The sequence below is a fragment of the Dryobates pubescens genome, chromosome 29 (genome assembly GCF_014839835.1).
Source record: "Dryobates pubescens isolate bDryPub1 chromosome 29, bDryPub1.pri, whole genome shotgun sequence".
Lineage (NCBI taxonomy): Eukaryota > Metazoa > Chordata > Aves > Piciformes > Picidae > Dryobates > Dryobates pubescens.
This window is the reverse complement of record NC_071640.1, coordinates 4,007,026-4,034,138: the sequence shown is the minus strand read 5'-3', so window position 1 is coordinate 4,034,138 and position 27,113 is coordinate 4,007,026. Positions and strand designations below refer to the sequence as shown.

General features: G+C 51.7%; 1 protein-coding gene across 1 annotated transcript; it reads right to left on the bottom strand.

Annotated features, from left to right (window-relative positions):
- Nucleotides 1-19,236: 19,236 nt before the first annotated feature.
- Nucleotides 19,237-25,784, bottom strand: LHX3 (LIM homeobox 3). The gene is made up of 6 exons (XM_054174369.1): nucleotides 25,595-25,784; nucleotides 22,616-22,787; nucleotides 22,026-22,228; nucleotides 21,675-21,826; nucleotides 21,400-21,571; nucleotides 19,237-19,673 (listed from the first exon to the last, which is right to left on the bottom strand). Exons 1-6 carry the CDS (start codon nucleotides 25,662-25,664, stop codon nucleotides 19,255-19,257), a joined length of 1,188 nt encoding a protein of 395 aa, XP_054030344.1. The 5' UTR covers nucleotides 25,665-25,784; the 3' UTR covers nucleotides 19,237-19,254.
- Nucleotides 25,785-27,113: the final 1,329 nt, after the last annotated feature.

Sequence of the window (27,113 nt, the reverse complement as noted above, 5' to 3'; positions counted from 1 at the left end):
CTACACATGAGAAGTAGCAACCTGCAGTTCTGGCTGGAAGCTGGAGGGCAGGAAGTGGTGTTCCCAGGTTGAAGACTTTTCTTGTCCAGTAAGGGTGGCTTGCACACCAACATGGGGGTGCTGCTCCTTACAGACAAGTGAAAAGCACCAGCTCCTAACAAAGAGCTCTGGCAGCCATCCTCTGATACACCTCACCCGGGGATCGGAAGCAGCACTGCTTCTGAGGACAGTTCTTCATGGAAGTATGGAAGATGGAAGGGTCCAAGCTCGCCACCAGCCTGGTCCAGCCACTGCAGTGGCTGAAGATACTTCATTCCCTCCCCACTGCTCTCACAGCTCCAGCTCCCAGTGTATCACAGTCAAGAGAAAGGCAAAACGCCTGAGTTTACCTTCTGTTTTCTCCTGAGAGCTTCTCCTGCCATTCCAGCCTCTCTGCCATGGTCTGGAAATTACCTGTCCCCATGAGCTATTTTACAAAAACCTCAGCAAAGGGAACTGTAATTCAGAGCAAATAGAAATGAGTGATTTGAGAATACAACAAAACCTGTGGTGATCCAGACAGAGAGCTCTTATGCTGCTGTGCTTTGAAATCTGTGTTCCAGCCTGCCCCTTCTCTTTGGCTTCAATAATTCTCTCCAGCCCTCACACTCCAGTTCAGCAGAGTTTTCTGCCCTACTACTCCACTCTGACATGATCCATTATTTAATCCTAATGTGCTCCATACACCTCATCAGCACGTTTTTTCACTTACAAGTGTGCTCAGAAGAGCTGGGGCAGGGAATGGGACCTCTTTGTTGCCAGATGCTGCAGGGCTGTTTAAAGCAGAAGGGGAATTCTCAAGTCCAATTTCATGTATTAGGATATTGCTTCCTTCTCCCCAGCAGCATGCTCCTGAAGCACTCTAAGACTGCTCTGCCCTTGCCATTTCCTTACCCAATCCACTCTAGTTAAATACCTTTTTCATAAGGAGTTTTAAATTATAAGTCTAAATGAGGCCAATAAATTATACTTCATAAAATCCTCTGCACATCATTTCCTCGCAGAAAAGGCACCAAAGAAATATTTTCCATGCCACCACCTATGTTCCCATCCCTTTGCAATATAACATTTATTCTAATATTAAAATGGCAGCTGCTCTATAAATTGTGAATCATTAGCACTCTTCATTGATTTTTCCCTTGCAGCCTGCAACCCTGGGCAGCGACTGCGTGTGAATATCAGTCTATTGGATTGAGATTCATATCCTATTTGAGGGTCAAAGACCGAGACCTCATGAGCTTGAACTTCTATCAGCCTAAAGCTGATCAATACTTGGAGATATATTTGATCCTGGCTGCTAGCACAGATTAAGTGGCCATAAATACAATCAAAAATGTGAGGCTTCTGGGATAAGTGGCCGGGGAATGGGAGCACAGCCACACACATGCCAGCTCTGGTGGGCTTTCTGGGAGCAAGGACCAGCCTGATGGTGCTTCCTGGTCCTGTGCTTTTGGGGAGCAAGCTGAAGGCTCAGCTCAGCATTGAGCACCACTGATGGAGAGAGGAAGGAGAGTTTGTAGCTTCAGGAAGCTCAGAGACATGATGCCACGCTCTTTTCAAAGATCAGTGTGCAGGCTTCGACGTGGGACTCCTTCATATCTCTTCAAGTCTGCATCCAGCCTGTTCCCAGAGGCAGGGAAAACTGCTCTGCCATGTGTCAAAGCCAGCAGCACAGTCACCATGGCACTCCACTTGCCTTAGGCACTAGGGGGGGGGGGGGGGGGGGGGGGGGCACAGCCTGAGGATTAATTGGAAAACAAATGGATAAAACCAGTTCCTCTTTTCTTCCCCCTCCCCCTTCCCTCTCGCCCTCCTCCTCCATCTCCAAGTAAAACTTTGAATACATGATTAAAATGACCTATTAGAGAGGAGAGACTCGTTCCATTTGACTATATTAAGAGTGATTCTGTTGCTGGTTGAGGAAGGAAAAAAAATCCATAATCATAAGCTTTATTAAAGAACAATATCCTTTGAGGGCTTTGTCTTCCCCTTTAGATAATGTGAAGCCTTGAAAAACAGACATGGAAACAGAAAGGATCGGAGCCGTCGTGTGGCAGTGCCACAGGGAGCACGGCACTCAGGGAAATGACCTCCCTGGTTTTAGGCATGTTTACTACATGCCTATTTGCAGCATTACCTCTGATCCTAAGCTCTCATTTAAATGATTCTTTTAAATGCTTGGAAGATCCAGAATGGAAATAATTAGAAATGGCATGAAGTCAAGGGGCCTTGGAAAAAGCAAGGCACTGACTCTGCAGAAGGCGGTTGTAAGAGGAGATGTAGGATGGATCGCGTCTGAGCAAATGGCAAAGAGCAAAGCCAGCCCTTGCCACACGTGGGGGGAGACCCATGGCACCACTGGGGCATCTGCAGGGTGCAGCCTCCTACAGCAGCTGCCTTTAGGAGAGGAGCCACTCTCTAGCTGCAGGCAAGCACAAGTTGCTGTTTATATTTACAAGGTTTCATGTCCTTGCGGCGTCCTTGTGGGAAGAAACTTCATTATCATAAAGAATATGTTTTTATTCCCCTACATAAGTACTACTTATTATAGTCTCATATATTTTCTGACACAACCAAGGGGTCTTTATGGGTGTACATCAAGGTCACTGACAAGTAATATATTCAATCTATTAAGTTATTAGGGAGATAAATAATTTGGATGCAAGCTGAACTCTGAACTTTTACCTTTTCCCCTGACAGCCGGGTAGTTTCTTGGCGTTCACACTAATCTTGCCTGTGCTTGAATAGTAATTCCATTAGGGTTCTGACTGCAGCTGTACATATGCAATGACCTCAAATACAATTGCTTTATGGAGATGGGCAATAGGAATATTAAAATTTTAAGCCAAAGAGGATGCAAGGTAACTTTACATTATTTATTGTAGGACACAAATCCTCTCTAATATTAGAGGATAAAGAATTAATAAAAGAAAGATCCCATAAACAATCCATGAAGTCAGATGTAGCTCTTGATTTAATGCAATTGCTTTTTAGTGTCTTCTGGTTACAGACTTCCACCTCATTAAATAAAGGAGAATCAACAGCATCCTGACTAACCTGGGGGTCTTTGGGTGGTTTTGAAAGTAGGTTTTCAACCCTCTGGTTCTGCTCCTATCCAGAGAGATCCACTCCTCAACACCTTTGCTGCCAACCTTCATCCAGAGGTTATTACAGTTAATTAATCCCTGAAACTGGGACCTCTGCCCCTGCTAAGTAAGGAACTGCTCTCTGCAGGCCCAGGTGAGCCAGGTCTTCACCCTGTCAGGAGATCTTGGGGTAGGTTTTAACCTGGCCCAGGGAAAGGTTCTCTAATCATTGGGGTTGTGGTACTACCCAAATATCCTAACAAATATTTTTCAGTCCAATAAACTTAGCTGCAGAATGTCCTGAATTCAGGTGAAAGGAAGCTTCTGAAGCATCATTCCTGAACACTGCAGCAAAGAGGCTGCTTCCATATCAACACAAACCTCACTCTCTGGGATACAAAGGGAGAAGCCAATCACCCTCCCAATGAGCCCCAGCATATCCCTGGGTATCACAAGGGGCAGATGAGTGTGCAAAGTGCCAGAAAAACACCACACAGCCCAAACTGGCACCACAATTAAACCCATGCCAGGCTGAGCCCATCACAGTGCCAAGCTGCTGGGGTAGGATTGGTGAGGGTAGGCACAGGAAGCTGGTGCCAGGGGAGCACAGAGCATGACTGAGCAACCCAAGGGAAGCTGAAGGGTGCAGGAGCTGCGAGGCACATGGCTGCACCAGCAGAAGTCATCCTGCCCTGGCTCCATCTCTCTACTCCTTTCCTGCATGCCTTGATCTGCCACAGGAGAGCCCAGCCAGCTTCTGGGCCAGGCTGTGGTCACCAGCTGCACTCCACAGCTTTAAGCTGGCATTTCAGTCTCTGGGATACAAGCAGTCTCATCAGCAACACCTTCCTGATGTCACACTGCAGGAGATGGCAATGCTGGTACCAAGAAGGTTAACCACACCAAAATCACATTGTATATTGAGTAGGTGTAGACAGCCAATGTGCTAAAGCTGTTTTCATGTCAATGCTCTCTCTAATTTAGACTTAGGATGTCAGGAGAATGTTTGCAGCAAGGTTTACAACAGTAGTCTAAATAATTAACTAAACTTTGGAACAAGCTTTTCTGTAATGAGAGCAGAATGAAGGGGGGGGAGGGGGGTCAGGGAGAGGGGGAGCAGTAAGACTTTGCTACCATGACTATTAATTATCCTTTTGCAAATTCCTTCTTATTTTAAGAATCACAGAATTGTTTCAGTTGCAGAAGACCTCTAAGATCATTGAGTCCAGCCCTCAACCTAGCACCACCATGGCCATTAAACCATGTCCCAGAGTGCCATGTCTGCACAGTTCTCGAACATCTCCAGGGATGGTGGCTCCCCCTCCCTGGGCCTGTTCCAGTTCCTGACCACTCTTTCAGTAAAAGATTTCAACATGGCTGCAAAAAGAAATTTCCAGGCATGAGAGCAGCAGGTGGGTTTGCTGGGGGCCTGACACCTCTGTGGGACCTCCAGCAAGGGGAAATCCAGGGGAAAGGAACAGTTTCTTTCTTAAATGTGGGGATCACACCCTGGGCACATCACCAGGTGGTGATGACTGTGGGTCAGTCACCCCGCACTAGATGAGAGTCATCCCCAACCTGGGCACAAACCAGCAAAAGCCACAAAGAGCCCAGAGCTGGTGAGGATCCCAGCTGCAGTCTTGTTCATGTAATCCTTGCATCCTTGCTAGACACTCATGTGCTGATGGGATTTGTGTAGTCGGTGCTGGGAGACAGGACAAGAAAATAGTGATGAAGGTTACTTTTAATTCCGTAGTTATGTGGCACTGGAGTTTAGTTTTTACACATGAGAGAGGCTGTTCCAATTCCCCCTGGGCTTCTTAGTGCTCTCACTGTTAACTAACCTGGGTTACTTTTCTCTCCCAAGAACTGGCTGTGCTGATCCTGCCTCTAATTGTCAGGGGTGATGTTTTATCCCTTCTGCTGAACACAAAAGTCAAACCCATCTGTGGTGTAATGCTTCTGCAGTCAGAGTTCAAGCATTTCTTTTCACATTCTCCAGTCTTGCTTCTCTTTTCCCTCCTCCCTCATTTATCATCCCCTGCCCACAACCTTTCATCACTCCCCAATGTCTTCTTCTGACTAGGAAATTGCTCAGGGGCTCAGAGCAAGTTGCTCCTCAGGGCTGCCAGGCCCCCACCCCGGCTGTCCCTGGGTAGCCTGGGTACAAAAGGGTTGCCCCAGTGCCCAGCTCACAGAGACTTGCACAAAGGTCTCCCTCAGCCCCCGGGGAGGGGGAATTTTGCCCATATTTGTGAATGTTTTCAGCCTACCATGGGACAACAATCTGATTCCATTTTGAGGGGTTTCCTCAGTTGGGTTTTTTTGTGGCAGTGCCTGTTGGGTACTTGTGCTGCTTCAGCTGTGCTGCTCTGTTACAAACACCAGCTTTTGTGTTGCAACAAATGAGGAAAAATCACTTAAAATTACATTAGCAGTTTTAAATCCAATCTCCCACAGCACTGTTAATTTAGCTCTAATCAGAACTATTGTTGATGCAATAATTAACCACTGATCATAAGGGACAGCTACAGAAGCGAATAGTATGCTGGTATTTTGCACGGCTGTCAACCCTGCGCTGTCCTGCCTGAAAGAGTCAATTGGTAGTTACTGAATTTGCACAGCAGTTATGCTGCAGTGAAGCTGCTCTGCTCAGCACTGCTCAGAAGGGCTGGGGGAGCTGTTCTGGAGCATGGACACAAAGTCAAGCAGAGCAAAGAGCTTCAGGACTCTCCTGCAGCAGCTGGTGCCTTACCCAAGCTTGCAGCTGAATAAAGCCAGATCACATCAGTGATGGATGGGTCTGTCAGGTGGATACAAGCCCTACACAACACCATGGAATCTGTGTCCTAGTTGTCTGGATACTCACTGTGTCATCAAGACAGACTTAGGCTCTTTCCAACGAGCAGCCCTGCCTGGGGAGCAGCTCTCCTCTGACTTGGGTGGGCTGGGTCGTGGCTGCAGCATGCTGGGAGCAGAAGCCCTCAGCCTGGCAGCAAGGAGGGAGGGGACACATGAGGGTTTAGCTTTGCTGTTGCAAATCAAAAGAATGACATGGATTTGTGGCCTATCATCTTTGACAGCCTCCTTTAAACTGCTTATTTTAAAACAGGATAAACAGAGGATTAATAACCTTGCAAACCCAGAGAGCCTGCTTCCTCCCAGGGCAAAGGGAAGCCTTTGCAGAATCCCTCCCCAGCAGCTGAGTGAGGATCTCCTCCACCTCCTGTTCTGAACCTCAGCAGCTGTGCTCCCCCAGAAGTGAGCTGTCCCCCTCTCAGTCTGCAGAAGTGTTCCACAGGCTCAGGATACTTCCCTGAGTCAGTTTTAGGAATAAGGCAAAACTGAAACTTGACTTTGCTTGGAGTAGAGGGGGAGAGGTCTCCGTGGCAAATCTGAATATTTTCTTAATCACCAAAACAAAATCACTTCAAGATCAAGCCATATTTCAGCCCCAAGGAGGAGAGTCTTTACTCCTCCCATCCCCATGCAAGTTGGCTAGAAATGCTCATTCAAAACAGACCTGCAAGCTCAAGCTGTTGAAAAACACAGTATCCCTCCACTGCACACAAGCACACATGGATTTACTGGTGAGTAGCTACAGCTACAGCCTGGGGAGAGGGGGTGGGGGGGTCCATCCCAGTCCTCACGACACTCAGTCATTTCAGGACATATTTTCCTCTCAGCACTGCTTGCCAGCCCAGAGAGCCTGCAGGGTGGAAGGGTGAGTAGGGAAGAGCAAGAAGGGCCCTTTCACACTTCTGCAAGACCTTGCTGCCTCGAAAATGCCACATTTTCAGCAGAGCAACAGCACTTCTAATAAATCACATCTGCACACTGCTTTATTCAAAGGCACTGACAGTTTAGGATTGACGACACCCAGGGCAACCTAGTGTCAAGCACTCCTAATGAAAACTATCCCATTTTGCTCCAGTAGTAGCAGCTGCCAACAGACATAATCTACTGGCATATGGAGAAGGCCATGCTAATCCCTGCAAGGTCATTAGCAAGAGGGTGAAAATTACATGCAAAGCACCAGCTGTGGCATCCCCTGCTCCCTCACACTTGATGTAGCAGGGGCAACAGAGGTGAAAAATGTGAGTACAGCTCAGCAGGCCAAGCATTTCTATTAAGAGCAGAGCTATTTTTTCCCCCCAAACCCAAGGTGTAGTGCTGTTGAAATTCTCCCTGGACAGAGGAGCAGAAAGCCTTTCACACATGTCACCTATTTTCACAGTCAGAAATGACTTGAGGGGAGATTAGCTCCATGTCAGTTTTGCTGCAGGACAGCTGGAGCAGACAAGCTAACAAGAAGGTCTTGGCCCACCTTGTTATGTGGGCTGTGCTCAGTCACTGCAGGTAGCCATGTCCCATCACCTCTGACAGCCTGTCACTGCTGGCTCCATCACCCTTGGTGGAACAGAGCTGGGGCTCTTCCTCTCAGACACAAATAGCATCTTTACAGCCTTCTTTTCAAGGGTTGTACTTTAAAGCGCACTGACAAGCCTGAAGCTTCATTTTCCACACCCAGCCATTTTTCTGAGGTCCCTGATGGGTCATCCACCTAAGACCAGGGACTTCATCTTTGGTGTCCATCCTGTGTTTTGCACTGGTAGCTATGCTTGGTAGGTAATAGGTGCTAAAATTCCACAACAGACTATTCCTGTCCTGGCTGACCGGGACACCAGGCTCACATCTCAGCTCCAGCTTTGCACTGGGTCTTTGCCACAAGCATTAGCAGGTAGAATTATAGAATCATTTAGACTGGAAAAGACCTTCAAGATCATCAGCTCTGAGCATTAAACCAACACTACCAAGTCTCCTGCTAAACCATGTCCCCCAATATCACATCTACACAGCTTCTAAATGTTACCAGGGATGACAATTCAGCCACTTCCCTGGGCAGCCTGCACCAGAGCTTTCTGCTACACTGTCAGGGGTCCAAGTGCCCTCACAGCCAGTATGAGGCTAAACCAAGCCTCTGACCTGTCTTCCCTCCAACCCTCAATCTGCAAATAAGGACCTTGACCCTTCAGGTTCATGTCAGATTTATGTTTTAACACTCACATGCACATCCCAGCTCTGCTTGCATAATCCCCAACTCATTCCCAAAGAATTTTCTACCCTCCTGTCTGTGTGAAAACTCAAGCTCTGGTTTTGTCTTTTCCTTAAACCCTTCAAACACTTTTTATAAGCAAGAAATCAGAAAGCCTGCTAACCCCCCAACCCCAGCAACAACTACCTAAAACAAATCCTTTTCAATCTAAAATCCCAGCCTGTGTAGTGATCAATCCCCCAAACCAATCCCAGCCTGTGTAGTGATCAATCCCCCCAAGCCTCTGCTTGTTTAACATTACTTTGGGTAATGTTTAAAAAACATTAATTTCAAACACTGTAATAGGAGAGAAGCTCTTTAAATGGGCCAAAAGATAAATGGTCCCCAGCAGCATGACCTTTTTCCATACCACACTGACACTGAATCATTTTCAGGTTATTTACATTTTCATCCTTCCCTGGAAAAATGTTGACAAGGCTTTCACAGGCCCTAATGGATACTCAGCAGCATCTGTGGGAAGTGGAACTGCACAGAGAGCCCTTCCTCGATCCCTCTTCCCTGCTTCACACCAATCAGCTCTAATGAATGGAGGAGAGGTGATTTCAGAGCCAGCCTTCTCGTTAGCATGACTGCTAATGTCTCCTCTCACTGATCTGGGAGAGGTGACACACCTCCCCAAAACACAGCTAATGCCACCTGTAGGGCTGGCTTTAACCACCAGCGTCTGACTCGTGTGTGCCTTCAACTCCACTTTCATGGGACCACAGACTGGTTTGGGTTGGAAGGGACCTTCAAAGCTCATCCAGTCCAGCCCCCCTGCAGTGAGTAGGGACATCCTCAACTAGATCAGGTTGCCCAGAACCCCCTCAGACCTGACCTTGAACATCTCCAGGGATGGGGGCTTTCTGGAGAGACCAGCAGAAAGTAAAGCATCTGCTTGCTGGAAGGTGACTGCCAAGCGACTCCTGTCCTCACAGACGCAGCAGACCAGGGCTGATGGGGCCAGACTCAGTCCTGGCTCATAAGCCTTCAACAGACTGCCATTGTATTCCTACTGCCAGTCCACACCAGGTATCCCAGTCCTGCAGCAGGTATCCCAGTTCCCCCACTGCAGCCCATTAGGCACAGCAGGGAAGGCGGAACCACATCAAGGCTCCACGCACTGCAACCCAATCTCTGCTTTGCTTGCTAGAATGTTAATGGTAAGCAATGTGTCAACCCCCAGAGCCACAAAAGTGATCACACTCCAGCTGTGCTCTATCTGCAAGAGAAGCATAGGCTCACCTTGGCTCCAGGACCATGCCAGGACCCAAACCCCCTGTGAACACACAAGAGTGTAGCAGCAACTCACAGCCACAGCCCCAGCTCTCCTGCCTCTTCCTCCCCACAGCACCAAGCCTGTTGCTGCTGCAAGGAACGCTGCAGGCAGCTCAGGTGGAGCACAGGGGACCTCACTCAGCCCTGCACCTCTTCCCCAAGCATGGAGGGGCTCCCCACCCAGGGCAAGCAATGAGGCACAAGGACAAGTCATACAGCTACGCATCACAGCCAAGCCTGACACCAGCCTGCAAAGATGTGAACTGGGAGCTCAGCCCTGACAGTGACAGCTCTTGTGAGCCCTGCTCTTCATGGGGTTGCCCAAGAGCCCACTCTTCATGCTGCATTTGGCCTGAGCAGTTAAACTTGCACATGGGACATAACCCACTGCCCTTTATATTGAAATGGGAAGGAGATCTCCCACCTGATCAAAGCATGTCCAATTAGTGTTCTTCCAAGTTAATGAGATGCTTCAGCTAGCACAAGGGAATTTAGTTCTGAAAATGATGATTTTCCTGTTGGCAAATCTAGTGGTAAAAAAACCCAACCCTGCCCAGATCTGTATTTCAATGGATCAGGGCTACAGCTCTGTCTCCAGACAGCCTCAGGGTGGTCACACTGCCCCACTGCTGCAGCGTGGCCAATATCAGCCTCCCACGATTAGCATGTTGCTTATTAATCCATGTGACTAAATGAGCCTGGTCCTCCAGTCCAGAAAGACACTTGGGGGACCAATTCTTTATCTCTGAGAGGGTATGATTAGTACAAATTAAAACCAGAATAAGTTTTAATTTTGCTAGATCAGGCAGGCTCATCAAAACACCCTTATCCCCTAGAGCCAAGGCCCAGCAAGAGCATAACAAGGGGAGGTTTCAAGCAGAACGATTAGGATAGGCCAGGAAAATTAATTTTGAAGTTCATGGCAGCCTCCTGTCAGAAGCAGCCACAGTGAGGAGGACATGTTCAGCAAATGGAAATGAAAAGGCCGTGCTAAGTACTGCTGGTGGCAAGGAACAGAGGCAGGAGCTGGCTCTGCTCCTTCTCAATCACTCTCATAATAGCCCCATTTAATATGAAGCCAATTCGACATGATAAACTCACAACTGAAGCCCAGTTCCCAAACGTGGAGGCCTGCTGTCCAAATCCTCCCTCATTTAGCTAAAGGCTCCCTGTGGCTCTTGGTTTGGGCTGCTCAGAGCCATCAGAACAGTTGCTGCTAAAGAAGAGGCTGAACAATGACTGAGACCAGCAGGGTACTGAGGATGCTGCTGGATATTTAACTGAACTTTCCAAAGAGCACAGCAACTATCTTTTTCGTGCCACTGCCACCACACATCCCCCTGCCTGCCAGCCACCTGTCAGCCTGGGTCTGCTCAGCACTCACAGCCTGGCTTTGCCCCACTGAAAGGGTGGTCAGGCACTGGAGCAGGCTGCCAAGGGAGGTGCTGGAGGCTCCATCCCTGGTGGAGTTCAAAGCACCATGTAGATGTGGCATTTCAGCCCATGGCTGAATGGCCATGGTGGTATTAGGCCAGCTGTTGGACTCGGTGATCTCAACCAAAACAATTCTATGATTCTATCCTCAGAGAAGCCCATCAGGCACAACGTGGGCTGTGAGGCATCAACCCCACCACTCCTGAGAAAGCAATGGCTCTGGTGCAAGGATACTCAATGTTTAGCTCCTCCTTGGCCAGAAGGCCTTTACCATCCCTCCCTCTCTGCACACACAGACACAGGCTGTTTGGTCCCTCTTCTTTGCCAGGACTCTCCCATCCCTAGCACACAGATTGCCCCATCCAGAGACAAGGCAGCAGCAGCAGACCCAGAGCAGGACTACCTCCAGGAGCAGGAATTTCATTCTCTCTCCAGAAACTTCTCTGCCTTTCAAATTATAATTCACATTTCAGAAAGCAAAGCAAATCCCAACAAATCCAAGTCCAGTCTGCAGCACTCAGAGGGAAAAAGCAGCCACAGCTCAACACTGTATGGCCTCACAAAAAGGAACCAGCAAACAACTCCAGCTCCTCAAACCCAGGCTCTGTTAAAGTAAAGGTTTATTGAGCAATCAAAGTGAGGTCATCTGCAGGGGTTTTGTGGTGCTTTCACAGAATCACACTTCAGAAAATAATCACATGTTGGGAACAAACCTCCCTCTGGATATGAAAAGCACATGCTGCTTGTCTACAGTCCACACAAACACCAGGAACAATTGCAGGGAAACACCAAGCACTGTGTTCTGGAGACAAGTTCATCAAGACATCCCATGAGCTTACAGCAACCTCTCCCCAGCCCAGCCCCACAGCCCCCACAACAGAGCTTCAGCACAGGGGGAAGGCTTAATCCCAGGTCCCAGCTGGCCAATTCAGAGTGACCCCATGGAGTCTGAAGGAAGCTGGGAACAGGAAAGGGCACAACCATGGAGAAGGGGCAGCAGGAGACTCACCTCTGGCCTCACCTCCAGAGCTCAAGTGGGGCTTGTTGAGGCTGATCCCTCTTTAGAGGCAGATTTGAGTGACTCAGCTGTTTCAAGGGGAAATTAACATTCCACCCCAAACCCTGCCAGCCCCACAAGGTGTCTGGGGGGGAGGAGTGGGGACTGGGACAGCCCTGGGGCCCCCATTTCGCTCTGCATCTTGGCACTTCTGTTAAGTGCCCCCTGATTTACACTCTGATAGGAGGGGGGAGCCAGGCGTTGCACCCCCCCGTGCCTGCTGTTAGTATTCCGCTGAGCTCTTGCCGGAGCCGCAGAGCAGCCTCCTGCCTCGGCAAACCAGAAGCCATTCCTGAATTAATTTAGATTTCCCGCTGCCTTGTTAGGCCAGCTGGAGATGGCACGCTTCATCTTCTCTGCAAACACTGCCCTGCTCCCTCTGGGACACTCAGCACTTTATAAACCTGTCAAGCCCTTAAAGCTGGTGACCATGAGGCTTCACAACAAAACGTGGGGAGGTTTATGGCCACACACACCCCGGCCAGCCCCGGGAGGAGAGCCGGCAGGGCTGGGTTTGGAAGCCAGGGGAGGTTGGTTTGTGCTACAGCTTCATTTAAAAGGAAGAAGGGAGAGAAAACAAAACAAAACAAACCACACCACAACAAACCACCCCACGCTGCATGATTTATTTTAAAGCAGCCAAGCTGAGGCAAACTGCAATGCTTTGAGAGCATATGTACAGCAGAAACAGGAGACTGTCTCCAACATTTGCATTTGTCCCTTCCCTCCCCCTTGCAATCAGTGTCTTTAAAGGGCCTTACCCTTCTGCAGCTTCTGCAGAAATCAGAGACTTGTGGGTGCAGAGCACCTGATGAAGCTGGGTTTCATTTACAAAACATATTGTTCAGCCAGTTCCCCCCTGCCCAGCACCTCCAATGCTGACTTGTTTCCTCTGCCCTTCCAACAAGCTTCTGTGACCTGTCTCAGGATGATGGCTCCCCACGAGCCTCAGCACACAGCTCCCAGTGTGGGCAATGTGCAGCCAATGTGCCTTCAGATGCCCTGGGCTGCTCTTTACAAGATGGATACTGAGGTGCAGGAGTGTGCTCAGAGAAGGGCAGCAAAGCTGGGGAAGGGTCTGGAGAGCAGGGCTGGTGAGGAGCAGCTGAGGGCACTGAGGGTGTTTAGTCTGAATAAAAGGAGGGTGAGGGGAGACCTTCAGCTCTCTATAGCTCCCTGAAAGGAGGTGGAAGCCAAGTGAGGGTCAGTTAGTTTAAGCAAGGAAAAGAGCAATAGGACAAAAGGAAATGGCCTCAAGCTGCTCCAGGGGAGGTCTACTTTTGGTTATTAGGAAGAATTTCTTTACTGAAAGGGTTCTCAGACATTGGAATAGGCTGCCCAGGGCAGTGGAGGAGTCTGTCCCTGGAGAGATTGAAAAGCCATGTAGATGTGGTGCTGCTGAGGGACGTGGTTTAGTGGTGACCTGGCAGTGTAGATGTAATGCTTAGGGATATGGTTTAGTCAAGGACTTGTCAGTGTTAGGTTAATGATTGGACTCAATGATCTTAAAAATCTTTGCCAGCCTAGGCCATTCTGTGACCTGTGCTTCTCCTCTGACCAGTGCCCATCCCTTCAGCACAAGGCCACCTGGGTCTGGGCTCAGAGCCGCAGGTTGGTCCCCCTGAGCCACGCTCAGCTGGCCCACGCTGGCTGGCTCCCAGCTGGAAGGGGGCTGCCAGCTCCTGCCAGCCCCGGCCACGCCGCTTTTCCTCCCACATGGCTCTTTGCTCAGCCTAACAAGTCAGCATCTGATGAAGTCTCTGCCGTTTGGGTCCCTCAGGGATTAGAATTTGACTGCAGCAGGTCCCAGCTATTCTCTGCAGCCCAGCATGTTGTTGCTTCATTAAACGCCAAATTGTTACATTAATTCTAACTGCCCTGTAGAGATGTAGCTGTCAGCAATGATTTACTTGCCTCCAGCTGACTCAGAGACTTTTTACGGGCTCTGTAGGAGATGGAAGAGGCCAGTGGTCGGGTGGCAGTGGGACGCAGGATGTGTGTCCAGCCAGAGTCTGGCAGCAAGTGGCTCTGCCCTCCCCAGGGAGACAGAGACACTCTTCAGGTCATGGTGGAAAAAATAACCAGGGGGCTAAAAACAATTGAAAAAAAGGTTTTGTCTGAACTGGGAGCTGTTGGTGACCAAAGCTGCCTGTGAAAATGCAGCATCTTTGCTGGAATAAAAAGGTAATTAAAACAACTTTGCCTTCCCCCCCCCACCCCCAGCATATTTTTGCTAGCTTGGTTTTCTTGCCAGATCTTAACAAAGTCAGTTGCTGCTTTCAGATGTTATTTCAGTGCATAAAAGACACAGGGCTCTGCTTTCCTGCCTTGTTCCCACACATCTTGGTGCAAGGAGGGAGAGGCAAGGTAGAATGCACAGGGTGGTGAGAACCCTTTTGCTCAGCGGCTCTGACCCACCTGGGAGAAGCCACCAGAGAAGGATGATCCACCCCTGCCACACTCCCTGTCTCTCTGTGAGCAAGGAGTGTCACCTGGGCAACATCCCCGGAGGGGCACTAACGTTCCCAAAGGGGGCATTAACGTTCCCAAAGGGGGCATTAAAGTCCCTAAAGGGGTACTGAGGTCCCCGAGCCCTGTATGCTGGGGAAGCAGGCTGTCCCCAGGCCAGCCCTAGGATCCCAGCTGGGGACAGCCCCCCCCTTTCACCACCTCATTCCCCTGGAGCAGGCTGCCCCAGCGCCAGTTGGTTCGGCTTGCACCAGCTCCTCCAGCTGTAGTCCCTGTAGGAGCTGTGTGAGCAGAGCTGGGTGGATTAGATGCCTTCCCAGTACGTGGCCTCGCTGCTCCCAGCCGGGTTCACAGGCGTTGGGTTTCTGCCCGCTGTGAGCCCCGGCGGCCGCGCTGATAAACAGGTTCCCTTGCGGAGCTGACACCCTGCAGGACCTGCAGCTGATACCAGGCAGTGAGGTGGGGTCTGTCCCTCCTGGCGTGAGGGGGTTGCTTTCACTGACTTCATGCACGAAAACTGAACGAGTGGGAAAAAAAAAATTAAACAAACAAAAAAGTTATTTTCACTGTTTGCTGCAAAATTCTTTCCTCCATCTAGGGGGCTGCGAGTTTAGGCACAGCTGCTTCTAGAAGACGCATATCTGTTTGGAAAAGCTATTCCTACATTAGATTTTCCTCACTGAGAGCACAACACTGTCCTGCATCCCACCCCACGCTCTCACTCGGCTCAGCAAGGCTGTAAAGCTCACCTGCAAACCGAGCAAAACAACCACGGGGAAAAAAAAAAGCCCTCTTCTTAATTCCGTTTGGGTTTTACAAGCCGTCACTCAGGTGGAGAAGTGTCGGTTTTATTTGCTTCTTTCAAATTGGTTTTCTGTTTTTAACGGGAAGAAAGCATTTATATTAATGGAATGGCTGCGCCTCAGCCCTGAAAGGAGAGGCTGAAACGCGATCCCGGAATTTTCTATCAGGACGTTCGGGAGCTCCTCCGCCGCGGTCAGAGCAGCACAAGCCCCCGCAACTTGCAGCTCGTTCTGCTTTTCAGAGCCGAGCACAAAGGCCGGGGGTGGAATTTGCATTCCTGCCTTTCTTAAATTCAGGAATCCGCCGGGAATTGCCCGGCGTGAGAGGAACAACGGCCAGTTATGTGCTGGGAGGGAAAGAATAGCGATAAATGAGGTGTTCGGTCGCTACAGTTTCTAGACAGTGGTTTTATAACAGCAGTGCTAGCCTAAAACCAACAGCGTTTGTGTCTTTCTGGCCTCATTTCCTTCTTTATTGTATTCATATTTCGTTATGTTATGTTTTAGAGTCTTTTTCAGTCTTTTGTATAAAAAAAATATTCTTTATTAGTGAATTGCCAAAAATTGGCAGTCAAAAAAACCCCAAACAAAGAAACAAATGAAGTGTTGATGTGAAATACCTGGATTTGGTGGGGGGGGTGTTTTGGATCACGGTGCAAGAGAGCAGAAACCCCAGAACTCTTGGAAACACAACCTCTTGCTTCCTGTTTGGGTGAAGTTTTGCCATCTACTTCTTACTATCCCACGATTTTCCAGTTTCTCCATGAGTTTCATCATCCCTTGCGATGCACCCACGGGCTAGCAGCAACAATTGTCTCTTTTGTTACTGTGTTCTAGAGAAGGAAGAAAAAGCAGCTCCAGATTCTTGCTGCTGAACCCAGCTTGGGGCTCAGACTCGAAGGCTCAGACCTGAACGAAGCAAATTTCTGCCTTGGCTGCAGAAGATGCAGCATTAACCCCCAGAAAACCCCCCAGGAGCAGAGACAGAAGCACATTTACTTCTGTCACCCCTGGATCCAAACTGGCTTGGTGTTCTTACACCAGAAGCCCCATGGTGTCATGCACTGGGGTTTCTCCCTTCTCTGCTGTAGCTCTTGGAATGGGTATGCTGAAAAAAAAGAGTGAGTTTCTCTGTTGAGTGAATATTGGAGCACTAAGGCAGCATGCACCTCCCCACTTTGCTTTGGGTAGGCACCTGTTAACTCACTGAGAGCAGGAACTGGACACATTTTTTCTCCTCAAGTGTGTAACAGGAGGGGGGAAACTGTAGTGATGCTTATACAGTGCTGGTAGTTATCAAAGGCTGTACAAATCTGAGTATTTCTGCAAACATTCTCAATCTCTGCTCACTTCTGGACACTCATCAGTGTCCCATCCTTGCAGAGGACAGGCCCAGGGAGCAATGGTTCTGGTAAGCATGCCCCTTCCCCTGTGGCTGCAGAACAGTGAGGGGGATTTCAGTGAGGGGCTGGGGACAAGGATATGTCACCCTGTTCAGCAGTGGTGATGTGTCCTTTGGAAAAGATGAGGAATAAAAGCCTGGACATCCCAGGTGTCCCCACCTGGCATCTGGTGAGTCCCTAGGACACGATACCAAGGTGCTGACAGCCTCCTGGGGCCAGCATGACTCTTCCTGCAGGGTCCTCAATGAAACATGGGACAATTTGGATCAGAGTATCCCCCACGAGGCTAGGGTTAGAGGCAGCCCAGATTCACACAGTCTCAAAGATGCTTGAAACACAGAAAAACCCCAATACAAATATTCCCTGACTTTCAGGGAGAGAGAGGCTCAAAGCCCACATGCTTCACAAAGTGTCTCCATCTGATTCTTAAACCAGAGACTTCAGCAAAGTGCTTCACCCTGCTCTGGGGAGTGTGGCCAGAGACATTTGTACACAAAGAGATGTGTCTGCACACCTCACATGGGCTGCAAAATGTTCAGTCGAGCTTAATTCCTGCAGTATTTTTTTTCCCCCTTTACTTTCCAATTTCTCCTTGAAATATTCCAATATCAGACTTTGAGTGTTTCATGTGCTTAAACTTCATGTTCACAGACAGGCAGCACCAGGCTCTACCATTTCCTCCCGCCACACCAGCACAGCTTCTTCTTGACACGTTTCTACCTTTGCCATAAACGCTGAAAGTGAAACACACCCCATCAACAAACAGCTTGGCTGTGACTGAAGCTTGTGCATGCACGGAGCAATGCTGCTTGGATCTTCCAAGCATCCCCACTATCCCAAACTGGATGTTTTAGATGCTGAAAAAGCTGTTCATTTTTTTGTTTCACTCCACAGGTTTTTTTTAATCACTCCAAAACTGTTCTTTTGTTTGTTTGTTTCACTCCCAAACTCTCATTTGTTTGTTTGTTTGTTTCTATCCAAACCTGTCATTTTTTTGTTCTGAGCCCAAAGTGTCTTTTTTAGTTGTTGTTGCTGCTGTTTCAGCTTACCAAAGCATTTTTCCCTCGGTGGGTTTGCTCCTGCATTTAAAGGGAAGAGTGTGTTTCAACACTTTGTTGGATCACGGCACCGAGTTTTGAGAGCTTTAATGTCAGGTGTTGCATGGACCTCTAACGATGTGGAGTCAGCAGAAGGCTGTTTAAAGTTGAGCTGACAAATTTATTTGTGGTCTTGAAGTATTTTGATCATCAGAGAGAAAGCAAGAATAGAAATAAAAGACACTGGACATTCACATCATCTACAGTTAATTCAGTGTTATTATTTTGTTTTACAGAGAACAATATACACATTGTCTTGCCTTTCCTCACAACCCGCTCCCGCTACACCTCCAGAAACACACAAATGCCTGGAACAAGAGAGGCGTCCCCAGGAAAAAGTGTCCTCGCTCCCACACGCTCCCAGCAGAGCTGGAGAGCAGCTTGGGACTAACCCAGCCCAACCCCTCCCCCCCCCACCCTGCTGAGAGACATCCCCTCCCTCCCCCCCCCCGCCCCCGCCCCGAGAAGGGATTTGGCAACAAGACATCAGGGTGATTTTGGAGAGACACTTTGCAGTAGAAGTGTTGCAAGGGAATTTGAAAGGAAAGCGTCAGAGTCACAACCCAGAGGCACAAGGCAACAAAAAAAATCACCTCTTGACCTCGTGCTGAAAGTGGAGTCAGTTGGTAATAAATACATCTAAGTCAGGGTTTAGTGCTCATGTGGAAGAGCAAAGCTAGCCATCTACAAACTAAAGAGGCGAGAAGCAGAGTTAACGTAGCATTATTATCATATGGGTTTTTTCATTGTACAAAGGAAAAAAAGGGACTGCTGGAGAAATGGTTGGCATGGTAAAGAGCATTTCCTTTGACAAAAGTTAATGTAAATCCAAAAGAAACCAAATATATATTAAAAAAAAGGGGGGGGGGGGGCAGGGGGGAAGAGAACAAACCCAAACAAACCCAACAAAAACCCAAAGGTACCCCAAAGAAACCAAACATACCCCCCCAAAAATCGACCAAACGCACACCCGAAACTGAACCAAACGTACCCTGTCGGTGCGCTTTGCAACAAGCCTGCTGGAAGAACAGAGGAGTTTTCTACCATGGGTTTGTGAAGTGATTGACTATTCACATGTCTCCTACAGAAGCACAGACATTGCCACACCTTTCACTGTGGATGAGGGCTTTATTTTTCGCTGAAAAAGGTCTCGGTGTGGATGGGTGATGAAGCAAAGTCCTTGCTTGGGAGAATGCACTGACAACAGAAAGCAAAATACCTCCTATCAAATCTGTAAAGCACAAGTCTTGGTGTTTAGTAAAGACACAAGAATCAGTTGCATTTGGGCTCTCTGTACACGGAATCACTGCTGCACAACTGCCTTTGCCCACCGTCCTCTGCTGACCCTCTGAGAGGGCGGCTGCTCCCTCGGCGTTGCTGCGCTCTCTGCCCGCTCGGTGCTGACAGTTTGTCCTTCCCTTAGTTCCAAGAGCAGATGATGTTTAACAGCACCGAGTCCTTTCCCTTTGCACTGCACGGTGGTGAGTCCTTTATCAAAACTGAGCGTGGTCGACTTCATCCAGCCAAGAGGCTGGGCTGGCTGGGAAATCTGGGTACCCCCCGCTGCTGCCAGTGGAGAGGTCAGAGCTAGGTCCATTCCCAGCCAGGACCCTCATGGACTGGGGCACCCCTTGTCCACTTTGTCCCATGATGCCCAAGCCGTTGTCTGGGTAAACCAAGCTGGAGATTAAAGGCTGGTGGCCTGGCAGTGCTTGCATGGAAGCTGGTGATTGGGGTATCCCGTAGGGGCTGTTGGATCGCAGGTCATGGTACTGGTCCTGAGCTGGGATCCCACTGTGATCCAGAGCAAAGCTCCCATTGGTCCCAGCCTGTCTTCCCAGAGCAGGGGACGCTTCATTGAGATTGCTGTAAATCCCATTGGAATGGCTCATCTCAGACATAGAGGGCTCATCTGAAAGGGAAAGGGACTGGTTTTACTGGGAGAGCAATGGTCATGGCTGGCAGCATTGGCATGAGAGCTCCTGCAAACTCTGTTATAAATGAGTAGATGGATGGGAGCTGAGCAGCCACACGCTTGTCATTTCCTTATTATGCCCATCCTTGTTGATGGATCTTCATGGAAGGCCATGGGATGATTATTTTTCCTGAGTACAAACATCTAATACACTTTGCATTTCAAAAATATGCATGAAAAGTACTTATTGCAAATATAAAACTGTGACATAAACCCACTCCTTTGAAGTGGAAGGTGAGTTCAATGTCTTTGTACCTTTCACCTGCATTTCTGTTTGGCTTTGAGGTTTGTCTTGTGTTTGGGGTATTATATTTTGGGAGCTACCTGAGCACTCCAAAATGCAAGAGAAACTTTCAGGGGGGGGGAAAAAAAAGAACAAACCTCAAAGCAGATTAAATCCCAGCAGTATTTCTCTGCTAATGAAATGTATTTGTGCAGTTTCAGAACACTTGTGGAAAATGAGCAATATTTGTTAAGTTACCAGCAAAAATTGTTTGCGTTCGTTAGAGGCTTTACAGGCAGCGAGAGCTGCTCCGTTGCCTGGGGTACAAACCAGCCTGTGGCATCAAGTTATCAATAACTGTTCCACATTTTTTAGTTGTTATTTACAGGATATTCATATTTAATGATGCCAGTGCACGGTGTGCCTGAACGGGCTTGAAAATCAAGTGGGTTTTAGGGACACAGGAGAAGCGCTGAGACGCAAAGCTGTGTGTGCATCATGGATGTGTGTCAGTGTAAACAGCTACAGAGTTTTGCCTTTCAGCTTCTCTCCTGTGTTCCTAAAAACCGTGCACACACCTTTGGGCACAGACCAGATAGTGCTGCAGAGACCATTCGGCCCTAGGGCAGCTCTGGCTGGAGCTGGGGTCATGCACAATGTGTCCCCACACAGGCATCAACAGCTCCCATCCAGCACGGGGCCAGATCCTACTCCTGCAGCAGGTGCCCTGGGTCTGGAGAGTGTGGGATGAGGCTACACAGGGCAAGAGATAGGATAGGCATGTCCCTGTGTTTGTCAACAGAAATCTTGGCTCCAAAACCGGGACACACACACACCCACCACCAATGCAGAAACCTCCTAACACTCAGTGATCTCCCTTTTACAGCAAAGAGATGGAATGGCTCCCAACAAACTGGGAGCAGAGGCCTAATGACTAACTACATAAACAAAATCACCCTGAAATGGGATGAAAAAAATTACATTTCCTACACATTTTTCGTGCAGACATGTTCAGTGATTCCAGACTCTGTGGGGTTTCTATCTCCAAAAGTCCCTCACAGAGGCTGAGCAGCGGCTCCAGCACCTGCCGTGCCTGCCAGGAGAGCCCTCCGTGCTCTGCCGGCACTGTTTTGAACCCCACATGCCACCCCCGCGAGCAACAGCGGAGTTTTCTCTCAAGTTCCTCCACCACCGCTGCCTCTCGCTGCTGCTGCTGCTGCCGCTCCCGTCCCTACCCAGCACCGCAGCCCTGCCAGGACCGGACAGCGGGGGCCGCACCGCGGTAACGGCCGCAGCTCTGCACCTCTCCTGTCTCGAGCATTTGCCTTCACTCGCTGTATTAGGGCTGAAAATTGTGAACGTAGCACCGGGCAGCAGCTCTGCAGAGAGGGCACAGCCCTCGGCAAAGCCCCGGCTGGGTTCGGGGCTTTGGGGACCGACCTGTGAAGGACACCTCGGCATCGCTGTCGGGCCCCTCCTCCTGGATGCTGTCCTTGTCGGACTTGGAGGTCCCTCGGGATCGCTTCATGTTCCTGAAGTACTGACCCCACCGCTGCCTCCCCGCGTCCTTCTTCAGCCTTTTCTCCTTGGCTCTGCGATTCTGGAACCAGACCTGCAAGCAGGGGAAGCCGGGGAGCTCCCTCTCTGTCGGGCCAGCTCTTTCCCTGCCGCCCCCAGCCCCGAGCAGACCCCTCTCGATGGCTGCCCCATCTCACCTGCACCACCCGCATGTCCAGCCCAGTCTCGGATGAAAGCTGCTCCCGGACGTGCCGCGCTGGTTTGGGCGAGTTGTTGTAAGCGTTTTTGAGGGTTTCCAGCTGCTTGGCTGTAATGGTGGTGCGGGGCCTCTTGGCCGTCGACTCAGCCTCTGCCGACACGATGCAAATTAGAGGTGAACTTATCACGGAGAGTCCTCGGGACCCCCTCGTCCTCCCTCCAGCCATCCCCCGACGGCAGATGCCCCCTGCATCCCTCCCGCCCGCTGCATGAACGTGTCCCGGAGGGTAGGAGGGCCTTAGGCCTCCCTCTTTGCTTCGGAGGTTGGGAAGGATGGGGTAAAGGGGTACCTCTCTGCTTTGCTGTCTCGTAGTCCGCCTTGCAGACCAGCCTGCTGTCCTCCATGAGGTAGAACTCGTCGCCGGTAGCCAGCTGCCGTTTGCAGACGATACACGCAAAGCAGTGCAGGTGGTAAACGAAGTCCTGGGCCCGCCGCACCACCTGGGTTGGGGGGATGCCTTGCTGGCAGGCGGCACACTTCGTCCCGAAGCGCCTGAAGGGGAAGAGGAGGATGAGGATGGGGAAGGACAAGCGGCGGCTCCCGAACGCGGCGGGGCCCCGCGCTGTCCGTGGTCCTGAACCCTCCATGCTCGCCCCTGTCCTCAGTTCTGAAGTCAATCCCCACAGTGCTTATCCCTACGCTTGAATCCGTGATCAGTGTGAACCCCAAAAGGACCACCGCTCCCCCCCCTGCCCCTAGCTTATTCCCAGCCTCGGTTCTTCCCCGGCTTTTCCCTGCCCCTGCTTCTCTCCATCTCGGGCACCTCCCGTCCTCAGCAATCCCTCCGTTCCATCCCCGTCTGCCTGCCCCCCGCCGGCTTCCGTCCCGTCCGAAGCCACCCTATCCCGTCCGCTGCCACCCTGTCCCGTCCCCACGCACTTGAAGAAGTCGTCCTTGCAGTACACGCCGTCCCCACGGCTGAAGCACTTCTCGGCCAGCTGCGTCTGGCAGTCGGAGCATTTCAGGCACTTGCTGTGCCAGTGCCGGTCCAAGACCTTGAGGATGAACCTGTCCACGATGTGCTGGTTGCAGCCGGCGCACAGCGGGATCTCTGCAGGGAGGCAGCTCCCATCAGTCCTCGTTAGCCCCCGTCAGCCTCCGTCCCGACAGCCCCGGTGCCTTCCGAGACCGCTTCCCTCACAGTCGCTTCCGCCCGACAGCGGACCCGAGGAGAGAGGGGGTGGCCCGAAAAACGTCCCGGAAAAGAATAGTATTCGTTTAAATTCGTTAGTGAGGCGCCGTGTGAGCCTCCTTCCGCGCTGCGGAGAGCAGCAGCAAACTCCGGGGCCGCACACACCGGGAGAAGCGCTCGGAGACGTCAGGAAAAACGGCAAGGGAAGTTATGGGCACAGAATTAAACCCCGGGCAGCGTCTCCGGCAAAGTTGCAAAGCAATTATTCATTCTGGGCTCTTTTCCCTTTTCCTACACGTCCAAAATTCACCCGCAAATAACGGCGCGGCAGCTTGGGCAGGGTGGGGAAATAAACTGTCCCAAATTACCAGAATTACACTGAAGATAAAAACGCAGTGGGTTTGTCCCGTCGCTTTGCAGATACAGAAAGAGATGATAGAGAGAGAAATGACATAATGATCCAGCCATAGACAAACATAAAAATAAAGAGATACAGTAAACAGAGAACGAAAATGCACAGACGCATAGAGATAAATGCATAGAGATCGGTAGGTAGGCACAGGACTGGATAGGTAAGTAAAAATGGGGATAGAGCAGGACATAAATGTATCGGAATAAATACAGGACAGCTATAGAGACGGCTCCGTACTTATTAATAGAGGAAGACAGAAGAGAATCTCAATGCAAAGATAACTGTATATAGCTATCTAGATATGTATAGCTGTGCCTGGGGGCAGAGGTGGAGATGATATCGCTATAGGTATTCATCGGCCAAACGAATCACCTCAATAACGGCAGCTCTAAAGGCAGCGGCTCCGGCCCCGGGCTGCCCGGGGAGGACCGAGCTCTGACACCGGCACCGGCCAAGTAACACGGCAACAGCTCCGGTGCAGCCCGGCCCGCGGATCTTACGCTGCATGGCCGATCCTTCAATCAGGCCGCGGGCACTGCCGCACCTTCCGCGGGGCTGCAGGCCTAGTCTCTGCCGCTGTCCCCCGCCAGCCCTGCGCCCACTGTCTCCCCAACCTCCTGCTCTGTCGCCGCCGAGGCCGGGCCCGGGTGCGGAAGCCCCTCGCCCGTTCTCCCCAGCCTTCCAAAACACCCCGGCAGGCTCTCTCCTCCCCCGGCCGCTGCCACCCCCGCCTCGCCGGGGATTTAATTCGCTAAAGAGGGTTATTTTTAGCCCCGGCCCTCCCCGCCGGTGCCAGTCTGAAGAACCAGGCAGGGTACAGCGTTTCGCTGTACTTAATCCTACCCACGCCGTCCCTTCCCGGGAGGGCATGGCGGCAGGGAGACGGCTCCAGGATGCCCGGAAACCGAACCCGGGGGGCTGTTGCGCACCGATGAAACCGGTGACGAGTAGGACACCGAGCCGGGGTGCCGGCAAGAGGCCTCGCCGGCCGCGGCCCCGAGCTCATGAGCCGCAAAATCTGGACCTGCCCCCGGCCTGGGCAAAGCACAGAGCCTCTCGACCCTTCGGGTGGCACGAAATTCCCACCAGCCGCCACCCCGTCAGGGGTTCTGCCGCCACCCTGCCCCGTTCCCCGGCCATGGTAAGAGCCGCTGAGCCCCGGTAGAGCCCTGCTGAGCCTTTCTGCTCCTTTCCCACTGTCTCCCCGGGCCCCGACGGAGCCCGGACGGGGATTACGGCCATTCACGGGCATCGCGTCCTGCAGAAAACCGGAGTTTTCGCGTAGTTCCTTGCTCCGGGGGACTCGTTATCGTTAGCGTTGCTTCCTCCCCTCGGTAGCAAAAGCATCTCCTGATTATTGGGTCAAAAGCGCAGCTACAGCGGCTGCGATGTCCGCGCCGCGGAGGGGCACAGAAAGACGAACCCGAGACACCATCCCAGGAGTAAGGGGCTGCCGGGCTACAGGATCGGTCCCGCTCCCGGTGACGCCTCGGTCCCCGGACACCGGCGGGTCCCCCGCCCCAGTTTCTCGTTGTTTTGGTTTTATACCGCCGCTGGCCATGGTCGATGATGCTGAAAACCAGGACGGGTCCGCATCGGGATCAGACCCACTGCGCCGGGGACCCAGCTCTGTCATCCCCTGTGAGATTCTCGGTGCCCCAGACACCTTAGGGGAGCCCAGCTCGGTTTTCCTCGCCCCGACAGAGCAGGATTCGTTAAACGGGAGGGGGAGGAAATTAGGAAAGGAATTAACGGGAGTTTTTCCAAAGCGGGGCAGAAGCCGGGTGGGAGCCGGACGGAGCTGCGCTGGGGGTATATGCCATCGAGGGTAAACTGGGCAGAAACTCCCCGTTTTGTCCCTGCTCTCGTTGCACGGGGAGCGGCAGGACCCCTGGTCTGGAGCTGCTCTACTGCCTTGCCGGACTGAACTCCAGCCGGGGCTGGGTGACGGTGGAAGACGGAGACAGCTGCCTCCTTTTTCCCCGGGAGCGGGCGAGGAGCCCCAGTCCAGACCCAACGGGATCCAAATGGGCGCCCGGACCCGCCGGTGAGCGGGGGGCAGCAGGGTGGTCTCTGCTGTCGGGGGAACGAGGCAGGAGAGAACGAAAGTAAGTGTGGGGAGGGCAGGATGGACCGGGATGGACGTCCCGGTGCCGTCGGGCAGCCTGCTCTTCCCTGCTGCCAGCCCCAACGGTGCCCCGGGGAGCGCGGAGCAGGCGCGGCCGCACTGGCTCCCGACGGGGCTCCCAGAGTTGGCACCGGTTCCTCCGCGGGGAAACGCCGAGGTTCGCGCGCTCCTTTCCCCGCTCCTCACCTGGGCTCCGCGGGAAGGGGCAGAGCTCCGCTGCCTTTTCGGAGCCGGCTCGGACCCGCTCCAGCAACATCGCTGCTTCCGAGGGCGCGCCGGTGCGAGGTGCGCGGGTGGCTGCGGAGGAGTGGCGGACCGGCGCGGAGGGGAGCGCAGGGAGCGGTGCGAGGACTGGCCGCGCCCGGGGCGGAGCGGGGCCGGCGCGGGGGGGCGGGCCGGGGGCGGCACCGAGCCGTCGGGCCGGGCCGCAGCTGGGCCACGGTTCACCGCGGGGCTCTTTAGCATCACAAAAGCGAAAGAGCCGGGGGGCGTAGGGTATCACACGCACACCGTCTCCCAACGTCCCACCCGTGGCCGTGGACGGTAAGGCTCAGCCTGCAGTGGCCGCCCGCGGGTGCTCAGGAGGTCCCAGGGCCCCCGCGAAGCCCCCGACGGCGGCAGTGGGTGGGAGCTGGGGGAGTCGCCGTCAGAAGGAGGCTTCTCCCGGGACCGGCCGCCCCCTGACCTCCTCTGCACACGGATTTCGTTTGTGCGGGTCTGCCCTGACACCACCCGCAGGGAGCGCTGGGTGCTCGTTCCCCTTCGCTAATTAATTAATGAGCACGGAGAGGTAACAGGTGAGGACTCGTGTCTGACCCCGGCAATCAGGGCCATGGGGTTGGAGGAGGTTAATTGTACTCACTGAGGATGGGCAGACGTGGCTGTGTGCATGCGTGTGTGCATGCATGTATTTGCATGTGTGCGAGCATGTGTGCACACTCAGGGTGCAGGGATGAGCACAGAGAGTCACAGAATCATCAAAGCATTTAGGTTGGAAGAGACCTTTAAGATCGAGTCCAACCATTAACACTTCTCTACCAAGTTCACCACTAAGCTGTATCCCCAAGCACCACATCTAGAGGGCTTTTGAACACACTCAAGCAGCTCCCACATGCACTAACACATGTGTGCACAAAGGATGCAAGGGTGAGCATATGCACAGCCATGGGTGTAGCTGTGTGTGTGTGCCAGGGGGTCTGTGCCAGCCTGTGCACCCATAGGGGTGTGCAGGGTCCTGCATGTGCTCCTCTGCCTGTACTCCTGCTCTTGTGCTCTGCTCCATGGGCATTTGTGCCTGTATGCAGATGTTGGCATGGGGACATATGTGCACGTGTCTGTGTCAGTGTGTCTGTGTGTGTCCATGCATGTCTGTGTGTCTGTGCTTGGCTGTGCCTGTCTCTGCATCTCTGTGTGCTTTGTGTCTCCATGTGTGTGTCTGTGTGCATCAGTGTGTCTGTGTCCGTGTGTGGATGTCATGGAACCACAGAATTGTCAGGGTTGGAAGGGGCCTCAAGGATCATCTAGTTCCATGGGCAGGGACACCTCACACTAGGTCAGGTTGCTCAGAGCTACATCCAGCCTGGCCTTAAAAACCTCTTCTATCACCTCCCTGGGCAACCTGTTGTGTCTGTATGTCAGTGTGTTTGCGTGTCCATGTGTGTCTTTGCATGTCTCTGTGTGTCTCCCTGTGGGCATCTGTTTGTGT